Source organism: Phaenicophaeus curvirostris, chromosome 1 (genome assembly GCF_032191515.1).
Source record: "Phaenicophaeus curvirostris isolate KB17595 chromosome 1, BPBGC_Pcur_1.0, whole genome shotgun sequence".
NCBI lineage: Eukaryota > Metazoa > Chordata > Aves > Cuculiformes > Cuculidae > Phaenicophaeus > Phaenicophaeus curvirostris.
Window position 1 is genome coordinate 128,564,293 of NC_091392.1, and position 21,931 is coordinate 128,586,223.

A 21,931-nucleotide genomic window follows, 5' to 3' on the forward strand; every position below is an offset into this window, starting at 1 on the left:
ATAAAAGAAAAGCTACTCAATAAGACCCATCAAGTACAATAAGCTGAAAAGAAACAGATAACAAAGACCTATTTCCAGACTGCAGTACCCATTGAACTGACAGCAAACAAACAGATAAACTGATTTCAGTGAGGTAACTTCAAATTTAATAGCCAAACATATATGCCAGTGTTTTCAGAACTAGAAAGTAGGGCTAGATTTCCACCAGAGGCATAAAAAACCTCATGGATCCAAATTACGCTGATTTTAGAGAAAATTACGCATTTGAACACTAGAGATGTCTCTGGAAAAAAACCAAACCAAAACAACAATCAGCTAGCCTTTTGGTATTAATCATAGTTTATCCAAAACTATGCATCTTAGATCCAGACACTTCGTTAGCAGTTCCCAGAGTCATGGAATTTGCCTAATAACATGCAAGTGTTTCAATTGCAGCCTGGCTTGATCCCATCCTCATGCAATGTATTTTTTAGAAGGCCCGCTTAAGCTAACACATGAAAGCAAGGATACTGACAATAGGAAGCATGTAGCATTCTCCTCTACTGGTACATAAAAACCATCACTATATGCCCAAATGGGCTCAAGTCATACATAAAATATACCCACATAAAATACTGAGTTAGTGTTAAAATCACTGAAAACACAAGAAAACAACAAAATGCAAGCCACTGATTAAAAGACACAACAGCAACAACAACAAAAAAAATCAAACATTAAGATAAACAAGCATTTTATGTGGAAGTTTACTATAGTATAAAACCATATGAGAACTATATGTTTGGTCTAAAATCTCAACAAGCAGGAAGTCTTAAAGACTTTTATTCCTTTACTTATGCATTTTTCAGTTCTCATGTCTAGGCATTGTTACTTAGGTGCATATATTCACGTGTTCACCTTCTCAGATTAAACGTTGACTTCAAAACTATGCTTTAAAGAGCAATCCAGTACAAAAACTCATTTCCAAAAATGCCCTTTATTTGGAAGCAAAGCACACCGCACACACACTGTATGTGCATAAGTGTTAGACCATCATGAATTGTTGCCCATTGTTTGTACTGGCAATACTTTACATAAATTACATTATGTGAGCTTTGAAGGAAAATGAAAGAACATCAATTTCAACGTTTGTTCCTAAATAGTCTCTGTATTTTTCTTCTTACTTTGCTTTCTTTTGAAGTGGTTTACTAATGATAGAGAATTCTGCTGTGCTGATCTCACATAGTAAGTTAGGCGAAAGAAGGCTTCATCCTTCCTCCACTTTCTACATGAACCAAACTGCAAAATGTTCTTGTCTTCATGTGGAACAACCATCACAGAGAAGATTTTATGTCTTGAGTGATCAGGGAAACATCAAAATGTGCTGAAGCCATGCAGAACAGTAAAAAGAGATGGCTGTTCACTGGAATTGTTCAGATTCTCGAGTTTGTTTATAACTTTTTTTGTAGAACAATATTCGCAGCACTACAATACCACTCATATTCCATAAAGACATGAGCCCAATGGTACTTTCTGACCCCATCCTGTTTTATTTCTTTCGTCCTTCAGGATATCACGGACGTTTTCTTCCTCAAAAGGACTGAAAAAGAGATCACTAAATACCCGCAAGACCTCAGGAATAAGGAAAGCTCTGTGTGTCTCTGCGTGCGTGTGTATATATTTTTATATATATATGTGTGTGTGTGTACGCGTGCGTGTGTGTGTATATGCATGGAGGAAATAAGCAGGAAAAAAATACAAAGTTTGCAAATGCGCATCTGTAAACATGTGCATGTGATGCTGGAGCGTTCAAATTGGATTTTTTTTCAGATCTTGTGCTACAATATGGTAGTACTCACAGTTACTGTAATGTAGAATTTCACAAACCCTAAATATATGGATAAACAATTCCACATCATGGGACAGTTTCTATCTTGTGAATACCCAGTGTCAGATCCAGCTTGTAAGTAATATTTGCATGATCACAGCATACCTTCTATCCGCTACCCAACAGAAAATCTTCCAAGATTAAGCACTATGCTATATTCAGAAAAATGTACTCTAAGGTTGTCTTATAGGATGGAATAATTTTTTTTGCATGAATTAACTAATTAATATCACATTCCGAGCCAATAGTTTTTGTAGTATTTTTCATGTGTAGGTGACTTTTCAGACTTTACCTCAGTATTCAAACACCAGTCTCAATTAGAAGGCATACATCACTGCTGTCATCATTACCATCCTGATTTGACTTTATAGATGGGGCTAAGACGGCAGCAACATGTCTGAGGCCAAGTAATGAACCACTGATCCAGGATGAGAACAGAATGTCATAACTCTCAACCCTGTGCTAATCACATTAGGTCCATGCTGTCTTCCTGAATTACTGTACTTTAAAGCTACAAAACAAAGATAGTTCATTCTCATCCTAAGACATTACAGAGCAATTATCCAAATAAGATTACACTGCACAACTAGAACTGCTGTAAAATGATGTTGAAGAGACAGTCATTTATTTTACTTACAACTTCTAAAGCACTGTTTTCCTGATTAGGGGCTATAATTTTTTATAAACAGAAAATCCCATTCAGCCTACTGTTTTATACAGGATCAAATGCAAATAGGACCTTGCACGAAATCCCTATCTAATAATTTTTTTTAAGCCAGGCACTGATAAAACGTCTCCAAACTTCAACAAAATGTCTTATGAATTAGATATCCTTGTAGATAAAATAATTATCCTAACACCTTAATCCAACCATTTCCTTTCTTATCAACATCAGCTAAACCCAGTTTATGGCAACTTTTAACACATTTTAATAAAACTAGGTCCCCCCTCTTTCCCTTTCTCACCATCTAAGCTTTCTCTTTAACAGTGTAAAACTCAAATCTCAAGTCTTTAGCACAAACCAGGTCTCCTAAAACCCTTGTTTGTGTCTTTATAGGATTTTACACTAGTGATTTCAGACCATTTATCAAGATAATAAAATCACCTTTAAAGACAACCAAAACTGAACTACAAGGAAACACAAATACAACTACTGACCAGGTGTTGTTGAAGATAATAGAGCTAATACTTATATACTGCTTCTGGGATCTTGCCATATTGCACAACCCAACTTGAGCAGCCCCTCCACACTACTGAGTCTCTGTCATTATATGGTACCGGCAAAACCCTGAAAGGGGAACAATGCCATCAGTAGAAAGCACTTTTTTACTCACATGGCTTAGATCAGCTCCCCGGGAACGTAAGCGAAAAAGTGAAAAGCACTTCTACTATAATAGCAGCATCTATGGCTCAGATATTTCAACAGAGTAGCCTGAAGACAGCAGGCATGAATTTTCCACACCTTGAAGTGACAGAGCTATGCTAATGAACTTCATAATGCAAACCTGGCTGGGCAATGATAAGCGGAGTATAAATGCTGAATTATATGCCAAAAAAGTGAAAGAAATGAAAGAACTTTTTAAATCAACTTTTAACAGTAAAACCCCATATTTATGAAGATCAGCACTGGTGTAATCAGAATTTTATTTTGAATTATGAATGCCTTACAATCTAAATATCCTATACTTACACAGAAACACATGCAATAGGTAACGCACAATGAAAATGAAAAGAATCTTCACAGCAAAAATGACAACATTGCAAATACAGTACAGTAAATTATAAAAAAAACCCAAAATTTTCTCTCACCCGCAAGCCATGGAAGCGTGGGTTGCTATAGAAGAGCTTCATCTGCTCGGCAGGCAGTGGGCCTAGCACCTTCTGAATGGTAAAGAGCTGGTCAATCTCGCTCTCGCCAGGAAACAACGGCTGCCCATCACTCAGCTCTCCAAGGATACAGCCTACAGACCACATATCCACAGCCTTCCCATAAGGAGCTCTGTAAAGTGAACGTACAATGTTTTTCACTCATTGACACTGTCTTCTTGCTGAGCTGTTTCAAATTATTGGCCATATTTCCCATTGCTCACTCCGTTACAAGACAGAAAAATAAATCTCGATATTACAGGAACTACCTCAAATACCATGGTCTCTATTTCTGCCCTGGATTACCTGATGTATCGCTACTTCAAAGGGCAGAAAAGGAATTCTTAAGTACTCCCAAAGATCTATTTACACTTGTGAAAAATCTTACATACAATCTTTTTGACTGAGAATAATCTTTTTTTTTACTGAGATGCAGCTACCATTCTAAGTTAAACTAGCACTAACTTCCCTTCTCTCTAGGGGTTAATGACTGTATTTTATTTCTGCACTACATTACTTTTTCCACTGTGCTTAACAGGGGGATAGTCATAGCGGGTCTGGCCACTGGGAGAACAGAAATGTAATCTTTGTTTCAGCATTCATACAGTGAAATTTTTAGTTAGAGAGAAAAAAGAATGACCCTGAAAGCTGTTCCTCAAAAACTACAGGTGAGGAAGCTATGAAAGCATCATAAAATAAGTAAACTCTGATGGATGGTCTCTGTGTGTGCAAATAATGTTGTGTGGTGGGAAGGATGGCACCTGGTGTTTTAAACTGATAATGACAAAAGAAACTAGTTCAGCAATGAAAAGGTGTAGGGAATTCGTCAGAAACTAACCAGTGTGAGTTTTACACCATCGAGGTCTGCATCAGCTTTTCTTTTCTTTTACACACAAGGGTATTTAATGGAAGAGGTAATAAGGATACTGTAGCCAGGAGAAACTGTGGACTTGAGGATGGTTTGTAAGACATGTAGGACAGAAAATTGTAATGCAGAGAATGAAAGTTTGCATGAAAATACACGAGTGGAGTGGTAGACTACTGCCACATTCAATCTAAAGATATGAACACTGAAGAAACAGCGTCCTTTAGGACAGTTTCTGATTTTCACTCTACAGTTCTGTTCCTCAGCAAGCTTGTTTAGCTGCCTACCTCAATTGTGCAATAGCTAACACATTGCTCACTTCTGTTTTTAAATTGTTCCTACTATGGACCAAGGAAATTTTTCAGTATACCCAAGTTCTTGCTTGTTGAATTTGTAAAAAAATGTCTGGGAGACATCCAACTTATTCCAAGAATCTCCCTTAGATGTTTAGGTTTAGAGCAGAACAACTGAAGAATTCTACTCATGTCAAAGAAAAAGCATATAAAAAAGAACAAAGACTGGAACGAAGACTGAACTGAAAACATATTTCACTGAGTCTCTTCTTTTTGAAAGAAGAGACTCAACCTCTATTTCAAGAGATTTTTAAGTTACAGCTGGCTTGGCTATTTCTGGAATAAAACAGCAGCAGGAGTTGCAGGTGATGAATCCTATAATAAATCTATTCCCTACACTCCTTCCTTACACTGATGATTAAAGATGTTTCGAGAGAGAACACCCCCGACTACAAAAAGAAGGATCTGCCTTTTCCCCATTGACTACCCATAATTTGTTACTGCATTATGCAGAGGGCACTTGGCAGAAGTACTCTGTAACCCTTGTGATGATGTAGTTAGGTGAAGGTGAGAAAGCATTTCTAGCTGGACAACAGCCCAAGTGAAACAATGGGCCCACTGAGATGCCTACAGCACGAGTCTACAGTAGCTAGGAAACCTAAAGTAGGACATCAGAATTTCAAGAACTGTTTGCCTTTCAAAATATGCCAGAGGACACTGCAGTACTTACACAAATAATCATCACAAAATCTAAGTTTGCCCCATTGGAATAGACTGCTGATAATGATCCACCAGTGTCAACGAGTGTGCCAAAATTCCTGAAGTACTACTACTACTATAATGTCTCTGTGGGTTCTTAATTCCCATACTAATCTTGAATAGTGGCTACTTGTGGATTTGCTGAGAGACTCAATGTTTCTGTGATGCTGCTAGTCCTACCAATCCATCAGATCAGTTACGAGTGCCCAGGAAGGACTTGTTTTTCTCAACACTGCAAAAGGCAACGCAGACAAGAACAGACTCCAAAGCCATGCACCTGCTCTTCAGATATTCCATGTCTGTACTGGAAAACTGAGGCCCTGTAAGCAAAACAGTTTGTGAAAGTGCAACTAAAAAACCTACCCTTTTATTGCAACAGAAAAAAAAAGTGCACCTTTATTTGCAATCCATTTAATAGGCAGGTTTCTCCTCCAAAATGTGAAATGTGGAAAAGGTTACTGTAGGCTGGGGCCTTGGAGAACAAGCTAGCGTTACCACTGTGGAATAGGCTAAAAGTCCTATGAAGCAGGGGCCATTACCTTTCCTCGCTCACAACAATAATGAAAGCTGAATTACAGTGTAAAAAGTGTCTACTATTTAGTCTCAAACAGAAACAAATCAGGAAATGTCCATTTCTTAAGGCAGCGGCAGGGCAGACTGCAACTTTTTGTTTTGAAAAGACATCTCAAGACTCCTGTTCTGCTGACTGTCAACATCAGTCTTGCCAGATCACAAGAGGCAAACAACGCAAGAGTGATGTGCTGGATAAATTAAATAACTCCTATAGGACAGAGAGGACACAATTAGAAGTACTATAGTTATTCCCGCACAAATTAGATTATCCAAAAATGTTTTGATCTAGTAATTTGGCATGCCTTAAAATATACAGGCTTTTAGCCTTATTTTGTCATCAAAGGGTAATGAGTCCTCCACTAACAGTTACCCAACGCTCTCCAATGTGAGTAGATTTTAGATGTTGTGTGATTAGTTAGGCAGTGATTTCTTTCCTCTCCTGAAATGTACATCTTGAAATTTATTGCAAACCAGAAACCTCTCTAGGACATATTATAAAAGCTGAAAAAAAGTGTATTTGGTAAAATGTATATATTTAATAACCCTGGGAAGACTTTTAAATATTATATGCTTATAAAGACCTGGTAAATTCAGGGGAAGGGAGAATTCACAAGACGAGTGTCCGAGAAACAGAACAGGATTGCCAAGAAATTGACATCATTTTGTGCCAGAAAAAACTTGGCATTAAAAAACACACCAGCAAAGTCGAATGTATTAAATACACATACTTGGCCCCCCTCTCTACAAACTAATCAAAGAATTGTAGTCAATTACAAACAGATGTGATTCTTGCTAGATTTCCTTTGCTGATTAAATAGTTTTGAAAACTACAGGTCAGAGTAATACTACATCTGTCAAGCTTTTCATATCTTTCCTCCTAAATCCTCATTACTGCTGTAGACAGAGAGCCAAGTGTCATATAACTAAAAAGGTGACAATTGATGCTTTCTTTCCCAATCTTTTTTTTATACTTACCTATACACATACAAACACACAGTCTTCTGGAAGTTTGATAGTATCTGTTTTTTCCAAAATATAAAAAACTGGTATTTGATGTTTTTTATGGCAACTCAGCATACAATTCTGTATATAACAATGCAAGTGTCTACCAATTCAATTAACATCGGCACAGCTCTGGAAATGCTGGGAGGACTTTATTGACAGAATAATTATTACCTAGCACTTTACATATTCAAGAAACATATAGTTCAGTGTTAATCGAAGCTTCAACAAAGACTCAGTTCTCAGCAGCATGAAATATTTTGCCTAAAGAATCTTAAAAGTGACCAATACTTTTTTGATTCGTGTGGCTAACAATTACTTATTTGTAGAATATCTGTATATAAATACTATATGCTTCACGTACAGGAATTGTATGCTATGAGAATGATCATGTACTTTAGAATAATGTACTGTTAAAACTTCCCATTGACAGTAATGGGAAGATCATATATAGTAGATTTCCAGTTATTTTTTATTCTTCCGCTTCTTTTGGGTCCTATGATTTTTTTAATACAGAATCTGAGCATCTGCTTAGCCTTTTGAGGTAGTAAACCCCTCAATTTACAGATAAATAAAAGAGTAAATTATTTTTTCTAGCTAAGGCTGGTCGTGTAACTACTACTTTCACAGGCAATGCAACCTTAACTTCTCGATGCTTTATTAAAATGATTCAAACAGCTTCCCTTAATAAATTCTTCCTGACTAGTATAAAGCTAGCACCATCCTTCCGATACACTTCAGCAGTGCTGGTAAAGGGTAACTGGGAGGGTAACTGGGAATGAAAACCAAATCATCTCAGGCTACAGGACTACCATGGAAACCTATTCTGAAGGGAATGGAGAGGCAAGAATCTAAAGTACATCTGCTAAAACTCAGCTTCATACTTTCATCAGTTAAATACTACTCAGCTCAAGACAGACCAACATATTAGTGACTCGTGCTGACTTACTGGAAATGAACAAAAATTAATGAAAATTTGGAAGCCTCTTGAAATCTTCCTTTTAAATTAACCACAGCTCTCTATGGATAAATCTGACAAAAGATGCTTGAAAAAAGGTAAAGAATCAGTCAAGGTTTATCATGTCAGTTCCACAGACTGTACTTACCCAAGCAAGAGTTCAGGTGAGCGGTACCATCTGGTAGCCACATATTCTGTATAGTTAGCATTGCTTCCTTCAGAGAGATTACGAGCAAAGCCTGTCAAAGGAACAGTGTGATTACATCCTATTTTAAGTACAATATGAAATCAGTATCACCACTGACTTTGGCAGTAAGAGATCACATCTATCTAAATAGAGGTAAATTGTTTACAATCCCTAGTGCAGAATGCCTCCAACAATTGTTTGTCGATGGAAATGCAAACTTTTATTAATATGACACTGAAAGTCAGAATGTCTGCTTTAAAGACTACTTTACTCATGCACTCTCCTCAGAGTTCTATGTGGGTTTTGCTATTACTTTTGGTGTTTTGCCATAATCAAAACAGACTGGTAAAGCCACCTATCAGTATGCCATGCAAGCTACTGAACTACTGCCACTAAATTGCACTGAGATGCTGTTCGCAGAAGAAAATTCATTACACTAGAAACGTAACACATGCATGGTGAGTAGACTCTGCCACTCATTGATCGCAACTTCTACAGTCTCGCTGCATTCAGTTTTCAAAACTGATCAAGAAATTGCATATTATTCTCATCTAAGAACACTACCCCCAAGGAAGGAAGAAGGTTATCTCTTCAAAACTACAAAAGGCAGGAGTCTACCAAAGACTATCAAAAGTCTTTATGCTTTATATCTGCATTTGGCTCACTCCACATGTGGCAGCTTCCCATGCTGACTCTGTTTTCAGAAAAGTATCAAGTGTCTTACTGTTTTCAAACAAATAATTAATAATAAGGTGATACTGAGGACAGAGGGATCTCAGCAGCAAGACTCCAGATGTGCAGGCTCCTTCCTAGAGCTCAAACTGAGACAATTTTTTTGAACTGAAGTGCAGAAGCAATGTTTTCAAAATGCTTTCTTACTGGGATATGGCATTAACTGGCCATTTGGTCCAAAATTCACTTCATTGGAATCACGATGAGTCTTGCATGAATGATGAAGAAAGCACAAAATTTCCAAAGCATTGCAGAGGTAAAAGGCATAACTTCATTTTCAGAATCACTAAGTGCTACTTAAATGCAATAGTAGTTTTTCTTTATGTGTGAATTCTAATGCAGAAGCTGCTAAAATTGCTTTTCCCATATGACTATGCTTATAAGATCGTAATTCTTCAATTTATTATTTTTTTTTAATTCTGAAAGTGTATTTCATTTGGCAGCTTATTGTGAAGAAGCCCTGACTCATTGACCTCTATGGAACACTAATTTACTCCCAGCTGAAGTAAAGGTTTGGATGCAGATTATTATTATTAAACTAGCGATTTGAGAAAATAATGATAAATTTGTTACTGACATAGGTTACAGCTGCTACTCTTTGCAATATACCTCTACTGTCAAGAGTTCGTAAAGTGAAAAGCATGTATAATGAGAAACAGATATTTTGAAGTTCTCCCAAAGTAACAATTCTGATCCGTTCCTATGAAGTCTAACAAACATTACTGATGCTGATGGAGAAAAACTGGAAAAGATTTTTTTCTTGCATGTTATGTTGAGTTTGGGTAAATTTCTAGACATTATTAGATTCAGAACTGCTTAGGCAGCCCTGTTTTTGTTTCAAATTTCATGATCCATTTGATTAATTTTGTCAGTGAGAAATACAATCACGTGTTTAAAGAACAGAGGGAAGATAACCAGGAGCTACACTGAAGAAATGGGACAGCCAAAATGTACAGTGGGAAGTCCCAAATTGGAGGAGTGGGTGAGGTGTCACATAACACAAATAATCACACGTGGTATTGTAAAGCGCAGGCCTGGCAGCCCACCAGAAGAATCAATTCAAAGATGTGTCCTCCTCACAACAGGCCAGTCTATTGGAACATGGTCACAGTCAGCAGCTACTATGTCCAGGGACCAGCAGCAGCTAAAGTAGTCTGAAAAAAAGGATCAGCCCACAACTTTACAGACTAGGTGCTAAACAGATTTGAAGTGGCAAGACAGAAAGGAAAATTATCATCATGGGCTTCACTGTCATCTTTATACTGTTCGGTGATGCAAGAAACCATTTTATGGATTTACTACTGCTCTGACTCTATGATATCATGCTGAAAGATGATGGACAATTAATAACTCAAGAAAGCGTAATAAATTTCTAAGGCCACAATTAGTTATTTTTTGTCATGGTGGATGTAGCTTATTGTTCCATCCTCCAAACTGTGCTGAGGTATTTTGAATAATTTTTGATACAAAAATAAGAGAAGCTAATTACGGAGAAGATTAGGCTAACTCTAAACATTGGGAAGGAATAGACTGTAAGGTGAAGGCAGAAGGCAGTTTGGGTGAGAGCACCTATGAAAGCAATGGAGTTAGCAAATGCACCACAATGCTAGGAGGGAGATCAAGCAAAATAAAGATTTCAAAGAACAGTAAACAATTCAGAACAGGGTAGGAGAGATGTCAAGGAAAAGAGTGTGAGGAAAAAAGGAAAAGATTTTCAGTTCCTTTATAGAGAAATAAGGCAAATTTAAGTTAGACATAAAGTAAATCATTCTAACATTAACGACAAGCAAGTACTTAAATAGGTGCCTAGGAATACTAGGGAATCTCCATTATTGAGAATTTTAAGAATAAGCTAAGCAAACATCTGTCAAGAATGGCACAGACATTCTTAATCCTTTCTTTGAGTAGGTGGAAGAACTAGTGAATTTCTTGAGGTCTTTTCCAGTGCTGTGCTTCATGATTTCTATGCTCATGCAGCTACAGATAATAAAAGATCACTAAAACAAGTAATTTTGAAGCCCTGGTGTTGAAAAAGCAAACACACTAGGCAGAAGGCCTAACTATTTCCAACAGTAAGATGCATCTGCTGTAACCAGCATTTCGTACTGTTCTCTTTTTCCACTTCTATTGGCAGAAATGACACCCACACAACATGTGTCCAGGCAAGCACCACATTCAATCTCATTTTTATCTAGCACAATATGTACAGAACACATGGCACAAGGACTGTGAAGATCTATCTTATTAAAAATTTACAAACTTTTCTACTCAAACTGTTTTATCCACTGGGCTATTCAGAAATACCCAATTACTTTAATATCTACCTTGGGATGGATGCATAGACCTTTTATTGCATTTGTTACCACATGAGGAACGTGGCACTGTATGTGACAAGTACTTGTGTTCCAAAACATGAATGAAGTTAGGCAGACAGACAGCATCCATCAAATCATGTTAAAAGGCCAATAGTTATAATCTAATCTGTACAAGTTCAGGAAATACTTGCAGTTACTGCCTTTCTGACAGACATTTTACAGCAATAGTTTAAACTACCAGCAATAATGTCAAATAGCAGTCAGGCTAACAATTAAAACTGATCCCCCCAAATGATATGAGTTGCTTGGAATTTTAAATTCAACTAAACCTGAAACACTGATCAAAATTCAAACTAATCCACATGACCACTAAGAACAACAAAAATTCCTGTAACATAGCTGGTGCCCAGCACTGTGAGTACATCACAATAGCACGTTTTTTCCAACAGAAGAAGGAGAACATGGCTGGAGTGTATGGCCTGGTCAAGCCAACAGGCCGGAACATCACTGCTGGCGGAATTCACATTGTCTCTATCTAGTCAGAAAACTGACTAGTTTTCCAATATGTCATCGTACCAATTGCCCGACTTTTTATTTTCCTGTAATACTGCTGCAGAGAGGGTATCGGCACGAGCTCTCACACACAAAAGATCTGTTAGCTGATGGCATACACCAACTCTAAGGTGGATGTTACTTTCAGGGGTGATATATTCCCCACCTCCCCCACAAAAAAGGAGGCAGGGAGGGTGATGGCTAGGGAAGATCCTCCCGGGATGGCCCTTCCCCATGATGGGATAGGAGGTGAGAGCAAACAGTTCCCATTAGGACACACTCCCACCCCTATCGGCTATTCCTGCTGTGATGCTGTTAGCCTGGACAGGAGCACACAGTGGTCAGGGGCAGGCACTGCCTCCTCACTGGTTGCTACTCTCTCTGCAACGCAGCAATTGGGTCCCTCAACCTAGGCAAAGCCAGAGCAGGGAGTAAAGGGGTGGAGAGCTCTGGCCATACCAACCCCAGTGGGGTTTGTTTTGCAAGGGAAAAGGCCTCGAGAATAACCGTAAGGGAAGGATCCTGCCGCACCAGCTCTGGGCAACACTACCACAGCAGCCTAAGCACAGAGCTGCCAGAAGAGGGTGGCCACAGCGGTGCAGACAGGAGTCCCGTGGCTACCAAAATAAGTCAAGCACACAAGGCACTCGAGTATCCTGGATGATCTGTCAGAGCTGTGCAGTTACTTACACTGCAGAATAAATTGCCCTCAATTGAAAGAACTCGTATGGACCAAACCTTCTAAGGCTTTTCCTAGAACAGTTATTGTTTCTGATCGCTTAAGCAAAAATGCCTTCAGGATTAAGAGAAATAAGCAGCACTGCAAATGGCAATTGCCTTTTTTTGTGTTCCTAAAAAAATACTTCATTTTTTTAACAGTTTGTCTTTTCATTCAAAATCGCAGAGGTTTAAAATGACAGCTTTCAAACTGCTCTCACTGAAAAGTGCCCTTGGGAAGCACTATGGAATTGTTTTTTATTTACCAAGTCAAACTGTAAGCCCTTTAGAGGGAAGAAAATTTATTCTGTGTTTATGTAGCATTTAGAATAAAAGTACAAATTGCTGGAACAGTGTATATTCTGCCTTGTCTTCTGAGGATTACTCCTATGGGCAAAGTTCACCTTGTGCTTAGATGCTGATTCTTCAAAACCTTAAAGCAGGTATTAAACAGGTATTGATAAATCAGGAAACATCAAAGTTAGCACTACACACACAAGTCTGACTCTATCCGCCAGCCATTCAGTCGTTAATCATATGTGAACATGTGATTCCTTAATTAATACAACAATAAAAGTTGACCTCTATGCAACAGTTCATGAAAGCCAGTAGTTTAAAAAGTATATAAAAAGTATAAGTTTATTTTATCTTTACTAAATAAGGAAGAACAATTTCCTTTAATACGCAGGTCAGACAAATGTACAGTTTTCCTAGCCTCCTACTCAGCTTATTACCTGCACTGTTCTCAGCTAAGTGCCAATAACACTGCTAGTAAAAACCTCAAATACAGGAAGAGACAAATGCAGCATTTCTATTGACATGTTAATACAATTATTTCACAGGCTACGTAACTTAAAGCCTAGAGATCTTTCAAATTAAAGTACCAGCCCATAAACCTGAAGAAGCAATCAATTCTGACCACTACAAGGGTTTTAACCTCCACTGCAAGACTTTGGTTAAAAAAATAAGCAACAGGTATCTTTTTTCACTTACCGAAGTCACACAACTTCAGAACATCATTGTGGCTTATTAAAAGATTCTCTGGCTTGATATCTGCAGTATCAGCAAGACAGAGGAAAAAAAAATGCATTTAACATCTCTTTTTAATTTTGAACTTTGTCAACAAATATTATTTCATTATAACTTATTAGAGATATTCAGCAACCATAAATGAAGCATTACAAGAGCAACTGCTGAAACAGCTTCCAGCAGTTCTGTGAACATGCAGAATTAATCTTCTGCCTTTTGAAGTCTTTTAAAGTGTTTCCCAACAAAATATGGGAAGATAAAAGGTGTTTACAGATATTCCTGGGCAGCAAACCAATTCACAGAATAACTGCACACAGCAAAATTATACAAAGAACTGACACTTAATTACTCAGTTAACCAATAAGATGCTGATTGTGTTGCGCTCGACATTTTCAGTTATTATGATCTTTATAACCTCTTATCAATTTTTTAGAAAAATTATGTTTTCTAGTTTTAAGCCTGTTTTTTTATTTCTATAAGGTCCCTCCTCAGCCTCCTTTTCTCCAGGCTAAACAACCCCAGTTCCCTCAGCCACTCCTCGTAAGACTTGTGCTGCAGACCCTTCAACAGCTTCATTGCTCTTCTTTGGACACAGTATAAAGTAATTGCTTATATTTATGTTAAATGCAAATTGCTTCAAGTTGTAACATCTTTCCTTTTAGAAAGTAAATTCCAACTTGGGGCTTATTTCCATGTAGAGAACTACAAACTTACCTCTATGAACAATATCGTTCTTATGGCACCAATGAATTGCTTTAATTAACTGGTAGATGTAGCTTTTCACTTTTTCTGGTGGAACTCCATTTGGCATTTCTTCTAGCAATTCAAGCATATTCTAAATGTTTAAAAGACATTATTTAAAAGAGTTATACTGTAGTTGCTAGAAGATAACATGCTTTCAGCATTGTGAAGCAAGACACTTATGCCAGTGAGCCCGGCAATGCAAAATCAGTGGTTTAACATTCATAGAGTGTATTTTAATCATAAGCATGCTACTAGCTTTTTCCATTCAGAGAAAGCACTTGTGAAGACAATAATCCTTAAAGGTGAACCACAAATATATCACAAGGCCTAAAAGACTGTCATCAAACCACTTATCACAATTATCCTAAAACTTTAGTTACAAGAAGTTGCTTAAACAGAAACACCAGGTCAGTGTAGCTACATGAAAAGTTTAGTAGAGCACAGCATTCTGTAAATAGGGACTGTACATTAACATACTGTTTTCTTCATTATTAAGATACTTGTACTGCTTGGACATAGCAGGGCCATGATTAACCACAAACCATATCTGTATGTATAGCTATAGTTAAAGCAACACAAGACTGTTAGTGCAAATGAAATCATAGATATAAAAATGTCTCAGAGGCATACATAGTAACCTAGAGAGTATCCTATAGCTGTGTTGCTCTTTAATGTATTCACACTACAGTAACCATGGCCGTATTAACTGTTCTATGGGCATATATAGGGAAAAAAAACCCTGATTGTTTAAACTTGTAAATTTCTTCTTTGAAAAACAACATTTAGATTTCCATTATGTTAGCAAATGTCCCCAGTTTTGCACAATTAGAAGTACAAAGAAGTTCATCCTCTGAATCCTTAACGCATAATGGGCTGCAGCCACAGAAATAGGTATTTTGGCTATACTGACTCACACAACTCTTTTAAGTATGGATTTGAGTGTTTGGTCAGATTTTTTATTTAAAATAAATTTACCTTGTCTTTGACAAATGTTTTCTTTAGCCGTATAATACAATTTTTGAGGTTTCTCTTTTAAAATACTTTAGAGAACACAAATAAAAGACAAACTAAATGGAGACTTTTATTACATCTGAAAACATTTCTAAGTTTTGCGGCCTGTGAATAATTACTGGAATTTATGTGCTTGAGTGTAAGTTTCCTTAGAAATACGGTTCAGATGTACGAAAAGGAATTTTCTGTTAAGAGACCATATTGATTTTAGTTATACTCTTCTTCCACGTGGAAGCCTGTGGATCTGGATAAGTAAGTCAAGAAGTTAGTGTTACAAATATGAACTAAAATAGTAGCATCAACACAGTGAGACATAATCCTAGATGAAGACATTAACTAAGGGGATGAGGAATAAAGGAGATTAGACTAAATGTGAATTTCAGTAATCTGGATTTGAGCATTGCAGAGCTAAGAATCCCTCAAGGCCACAAGGGGCTCATCACCAATTAAAGCAAAAATTAGCCTACTACAGTACTTTTTATTTAATTCCTTCTACAATTCTCTCATCCAGAAAATACAGAAATCATCCTGGCCTTCAAAGAAACTACTGTGGAAACTATTTGATATATCTGAAAATAAGAAATATTTATGAACTGTGAAGATTACCTGAAAATAAAGGTGATCATTAACACAGAACTGACATTAGGCACAAGCTACACATAATGCCTACCTTTATCATTATATTATTTTATTCTGATGCAAATAACGTTAGATTTTGCAGTCTGATGTTTTTACCAATATTAACAATTTTTGAAGTATATTAAATTAAATATCTTTTACTCAGCCTGCTCTTCTAACCCACTGCTATGGCAAGCTTAGCCAAGTCAGCTATAATACAAAATTAAATGTATGTTCTAAGTTGGTCTGAGATCAATGACATTCCCACGTGTCTGGAAAAATTACAAGGAACACGAGTGGAACGAGTCAAGCTTTGGATGTTAGATCCAAGTAATATGTACCACATTAGATGTTGCTGATCTGCCAAAACTGATTTCTGCCAAACTGTGGGCTCATATAGGTCATCTCACATTGTGCCATAAAGTTAAACGACATAATAAATTGTAAATTGAGGTAAAGGAGACGCAGTGTTTAGGGTGAGGAATCTTCCTATGAGAGAGAATTGACTGAAGAGGATTATCACTCAGTTAGACTGCAACATCACACCTGCAGGTATTAAATCCAAGTTTCAATCATGGGAACAATATCTCCTGAAAAGTTCAAAGATATATATATTTAAGCTTGTGTTTATTTTTTACTGTGTGTATCCAAATATTGTCTAATTGTTTCCATGAAGAAATGTTAAATGGTTAGAATTCAGAGGGAAAGTCTACCTTCATCACAAAAGCTAGAAAACTAATGAAAGACTGATCTGTTCTAGGTTGCTTCTACCTGGAAAAAGACCAGGATGCTTGGCAGTAGTAGGCCAACCTAAAGAAATTTTGGAATTGTTTCAAATGAGGTCAGGATTGAAAACAATGACAGTGATCTTTGCCAAATCCCTCTAAGCAACTATTGACAGTGGCCTTGTTACAGAAATATAAAACAAATCCTATTTTTAACAGGGAAGGATGGAGAAAGTTGAAACAGATTCCAAGGTCAAAAGCGTACAATATCGTTTTGGAAGACCATGTCAAGATTCATTACAAAACATAACACAGGACAGTTAATCGGCTTTACAATTAATCTGGAATATGAATTTTACATGTTTTTTTTCTTTAAATTATATGTATTCCAGTCTACATAATTTGAACATGTTTGTATTCCTGTATGGAATACAAATTTTTTTTAATACCAAAACATTAAGTAAAAACAATAGTAAAGTTACTAGTGTTGCTTTCTCACAATAAATGTCTAATTACAACAATTCAGACTATGTTAAACTTTCTCCTGTCACTGTTTTTAGATTAAAATAGCTTAATTTTTGAAAGTAGAAGTAATTTTGAAGACTTTTCCAATAAGCTGATGATTTAGCTGTAGCAAGGATAGTACAAACTCAACTCACTTTTTCCACATATTCAAAAACTAAGTATAATTTTCCTCGTCTTCTGAAGGCTTCCTTCAGCTCCACTATGTTCTCCTGTTTCAAAGTGCGAAGCATTTTAAGCTCTCGTAAAGTGGTTTCTTTGACTTCTTCATTTTCTAGAGTGCAAAATAAAAGTGAGAGTAAAACAACTAAAAATGAAAACAGAAAACCCAAGTAACAAGTGTTATAAATCTTTATTTTGAACTCCTGATTAAATTCTTTTTCTAGATATTACAGAAGAAAAAGATTATTTTGCCTGGATGCTTCTGCACTGGAAGAAAAGTAAGTGTGGACTGTGCTATTAATATGTCACCCTCATTGACTTCCCGTCATGCTATATGGATTTTCAGTAGAAGAAAATGTCATAAGAAACTAACCATTTGCATTTCTATCTTTTTCATTATGAAGAGCATCAATACGCTTCAAAAAATATGATTGTATGTGTACAGACCCATCTTCCACCCCACAAATACAAGCCACGCGCATAAAGCACTGGAAAGGTTAATATGTCCTCAGCAGAAAGACTGGAATGCAAAGCTCATGTTTGAACAATGATAGATAATTCTATTTGATTCTAAAATAATTTTTTTCTCTAGAAGTCATGAGAAATTTTAAATGCAAGCACAGATCTCTAAGGCCTGTAAGTTTCCCCTCCAAGGCATTCAATGGACATGCAGCAAAGCAGACTGGTGTAGCCACCACAGAGGGTCGTAGAGCAAGTAGCGATTCAACGAAGTCTGGAATCCGATTCGAGGACTCAAGACATTTAACTGTTGTTTTGGCAATTTAATTGCCTGAAAGTTGTTCAAGAAAGGAGAAGTGGTTTGTACACTGTTTATGAGCAAGGTGTCTTGAACTGATTGGTTTCTAGAGCATAATACCAATGAAACGTCAAGTAAACCATATTACATTAGGTTTTATTTTTCATTTAGTAAAAAGAAAACCATTGATTTAGTAAATTTGCCGATGTACACACAGAAGTAAGGTTCTTAAGAGATTAGGAACTGTTATCCACAGCAGAGGGATAGTAAATAAGATATGACTGCATAAGTTCAAAGATAAATCACATTTGCAGGTCCTGTACTACAAAGACAGTCAGACATAGAGAAAGAAGAAACAAGGAAGAGAAATTGTCTTTTCAAGCAAGCAAAGGGCAGAAACAGGTTTGATGGAGAGAAAGAATAACACAGGTCGTGCAATATAATCATCACCAGAAGAGAGGGGGGAAAAAAGTGTAGTAGGACAGAAAACAAAATACTACCATCACAAGTGTTTTGATTAAAAAATATACAGTTTAAAGCAATCTAAATAACTTCATTTTAAAACTAAGTGCTTGGTGTTGGCTTGCATCAGCCTGATTACATAATTTCATCTGTAACGAAACACTCTTCCCAGTGCATTTAGCATGCATATGTAAAACAGCAGCAAAAATATCAGTGAAACAAAAATGGCAATAGAAACTTCTACAGTATATTCCCATTTCTAACGTACTACCATATTAACGACACAGATGTAAAATCAGCTCAATCAATTCCATCAAAAAAACTTCTCTCATATTTCCAGAAACTTGTAAACAACTAGCTACAACTCTGAACAGCAGTCATCAATCATGTAAACCAATATTACGTAGTATTCCTGGAAAGCCAGAACTAATGGCCCTGTTACATTCTTGTTTCCATTTGTTTGGTAGATCGGCTAATACAGTAATCGTGTTTAAGGTTTAATACTGAGATCTACTGCCTAGGATCTGTACTGACTAGCCATACTGAGTTTCAAAAATCAGTTCTTAGGTACTCTAATGCCCTGATCAAGATTGACATCACAGCAAAATGATCTCCCACGTTCTGTAGCAGGAACTTAAAATGTGTATCTGAATAGCAAAGCTAAAAGATTCATCAACTATATCCTTCAAATGTCTGGCAAAATCAGCTGCAAAGCAAGAGTTTGCATTGAATAAAACAGACACAAATCAAACTCTGCCACGTCTAACTGACTGAAAATTACAGTCCTTGTAACCAACCACACTTCCAAGGCCACTAGCAATCCTACTAGAACAATAACAAAAAAGAATAGTTTGTAAAATCAAGTGGCTGCTGTTTCTTTAAACCACATTGTTAGCTTTTAGCTAGAGCCTTGGTATATGGTAAATCACAGCTGCATTGTCTCAGACAGGGATGACTTCTCTTATTACTTCATCCATGGCTTCTCCTTCTGTTTGTTCTAGCCCATTTAGGGCTAGCTTCTGACATACACAGGGTAGACAGTTGCTTTTGCAGTTGACTGCCAGTTTTCCTTATGACCGTACATTTGAATTCGCCGTCCCCCAACAAGCACAGGTCAGAGAGCATGTCATGCCTTGCACTATCTTTGGTTTTATTACTGCTGAGTGAAGAACAGGTGTGTGCAGCTCTGGCAATAATTTCCATGTGTCCTGCATTCTGACACCTACCCTGCCAGCAACAGTAAGCCTTGCGGGCAGTCGGCTTTCTCCTCCGCTCAGCAAACTCGGCAACACTGGAGAGCTGAGAGAGGCGGGCAAAGAGCAAGTTTCCTGTGGAGAGCGGGGCCTGCTGAAGGGAGGGCAGAGCTGGTGGCCTACCACCTTCAAATCCTCTCATGGATCCCTGAGAGGTCCCTGATTTTGTACCACTGAAATTCTCAGTGACGTCCCTCTGCCTCCTCCATTTACCACTTCAAGAGCTCCGAACATTTAGATCTCCCACAGATGAAGGGTGATAAAGCCCAAAGACTCTGCAAGATATTTTCTGATCACATCCAGTCTCCAAGTGACAGAAATCATTATCATAGAATCATAGAATCATGGAATAACCAGGTTGGAAGAGACTCACCGGATCATCAAGTCCAACCATTCCTATCAAACACTAAACCATGCCCCTCAGCACCTCATCCACCCATGCCTTAAACACCTCCAGGGAAGGTGACTCAACCACCTCCCTGGGCAGCCTGTCTCAGTGCCCAGTGACCCTTTCTGTGAAGAATTTTTTCCTAATGTCCAGCCTAAATCTCCCCTAGCAGAGCTTGAGGCCATTCCCTCTTGTCCTGTCCCCTGTCACTTGGGAGAAGAGGCCAGCTCCCTGCTCTCCACAACCTACTTTCAGGTAGTTATAGAGAGCAATGAGGTCTCCCCTCAGCCTCCTCTTCTCCAGGCTAAACACCCCCAGCTCTCTCAGCCGTTCCTCATAAGGCCTGTTCTCCAGTCCCTTCACCAGCTTCGTTGCTCTTCTCTGGACTCACTCCAGAGCCTCAACATCCTTCTTGTGGTGAGGGCCCAGAACTGAACACAGTATTCGAGGAGCAGTCTCACCAGTGTCTGAGCCATATTAAGACAGATGAACCAAGAAAGAAAGGTAGCTAGCTAGCTGGAGTCTGTAATGCAGTCCCTAAGCATGTATGAAGGATCAAGTATCTTGACTATTCAGAGTCAAATCAGACTCAGAGTCAAATTCAGAATCTTTATCATTTTAAAATCACATCTTGATATGAGACTTGCTTTAACTGGAGAGTTAAACAATGCAGTTATTGACATGAAAGATTGTGCAGCAGCAAAGGTTACCTTCACTGTCTTTGAATTTCTTGATAGCCACAATTTCATGTGTCTCCTGTAAGAGAAAAGCAAAGAAATGGAAATGAACAAGATCTGTTGTGATTTTTCTGTTGTTTTTTTTTTTTCTCCTCCGAGTATCAGACAACGAACAAAAAAGCATTCAGAGAAATCTCACAATGCAAAACAAAATTAATTCAAAATCTGGTAAATACCTCAGGCGAAACGCAAGACAAAAACACGTGTAGCAAGAAGGCCACAAAGAGGAATCTCAGTATGAAAAAACAGAGTTAAATGCAAAAAAATCATACTTAAATACCTTGTACCAGATATCAGTTAAAATTTCAGTAGAGTTGTTTTGGTGACTCTTTTTGCTTAGTTTTTCTGAATGTCAAACAATTTTTTATCTGACCAAAGTATAAGTGTGGGTGCTTATCTTATTAGTAAGCTGAAATGAAAATATTGTACTAGCACGTGGGTAAGGCTTACAATGAGACCTGTAATTTTGGTTGCCACAAGCTTTTTGGTTTCAAAGTTCAAATACCCAAAAAGAATCTGATTCTAGAAAGGTAAATTCTCTTTCCTTCCTTAAAGAAAAATTGTCATCTTAAGAGAAGCCCATCCAAAAGCAGAATCACTGATTGCGTTTGAAAGGCCTCACTGCCTTTGTATTCCTCTATTATTCTCTATTCTCACCAAACCTGCTCATCATAGGTGTCACGGTTTAGCAAATAGGTCACATTTGTCTCTTAAATGAAGAAATTTCTCTTGTGTGGGCAGGAACTCGTTCATTACACGGCCAAAACATAGACAGCATGACATTGACCAGTGCAGGTCTGTTCATACAATGATGCAGCGCCTGCATTTTCATAATGTGGT

At 37.5% G+C, this 21,931-nt stretch overlaps 1 protein-coding gene across 2 annotated transcripts in view; it reads right to left on the reverse strand.

Annotated features, from left to right (window-relative positions):
- The window catches only part of CDKL5 (cyclin dependent kinase like 5), an 82,642-nt gene that overhangs the window by 36,937 nt on the left and 23,774 nt on the right, over positions 1 to 21,931 (reverse strand). For both annotated transcript variants that reach the window (XM_069874407.1, XM_069874397.1), the window contains exons 3-8: positions 21,065 to 21,110; positions 17,470 to 17,606; positions 14,427 to 14,547; positions 13,677 to 13,736; positions 8,329 to 8,419; positions 3,674 to 3,863 (exon numbers count right to left, since the gene is read on the reverse strand). In XM_069874407.1, coding sequence (XP_069730508.1) covers positions 3,674 to 3,863; positions 8,329 to 8,419; positions 13,677 to 13,736; positions 14,427 to 14,547; positions 17,470 to 17,606; positions 21,065 to 21,110 — 645 coding nt within the window. The remainder of the gene's footprint in view (positions 1 to 3,673; positions 3,864 to 8,328; positions 8,420 to 13,676; positions 13,737 to 14,426; positions 14,548 to 17,469; positions 17,607 to 21,064; positions 21,111 to 21,931) is intronic.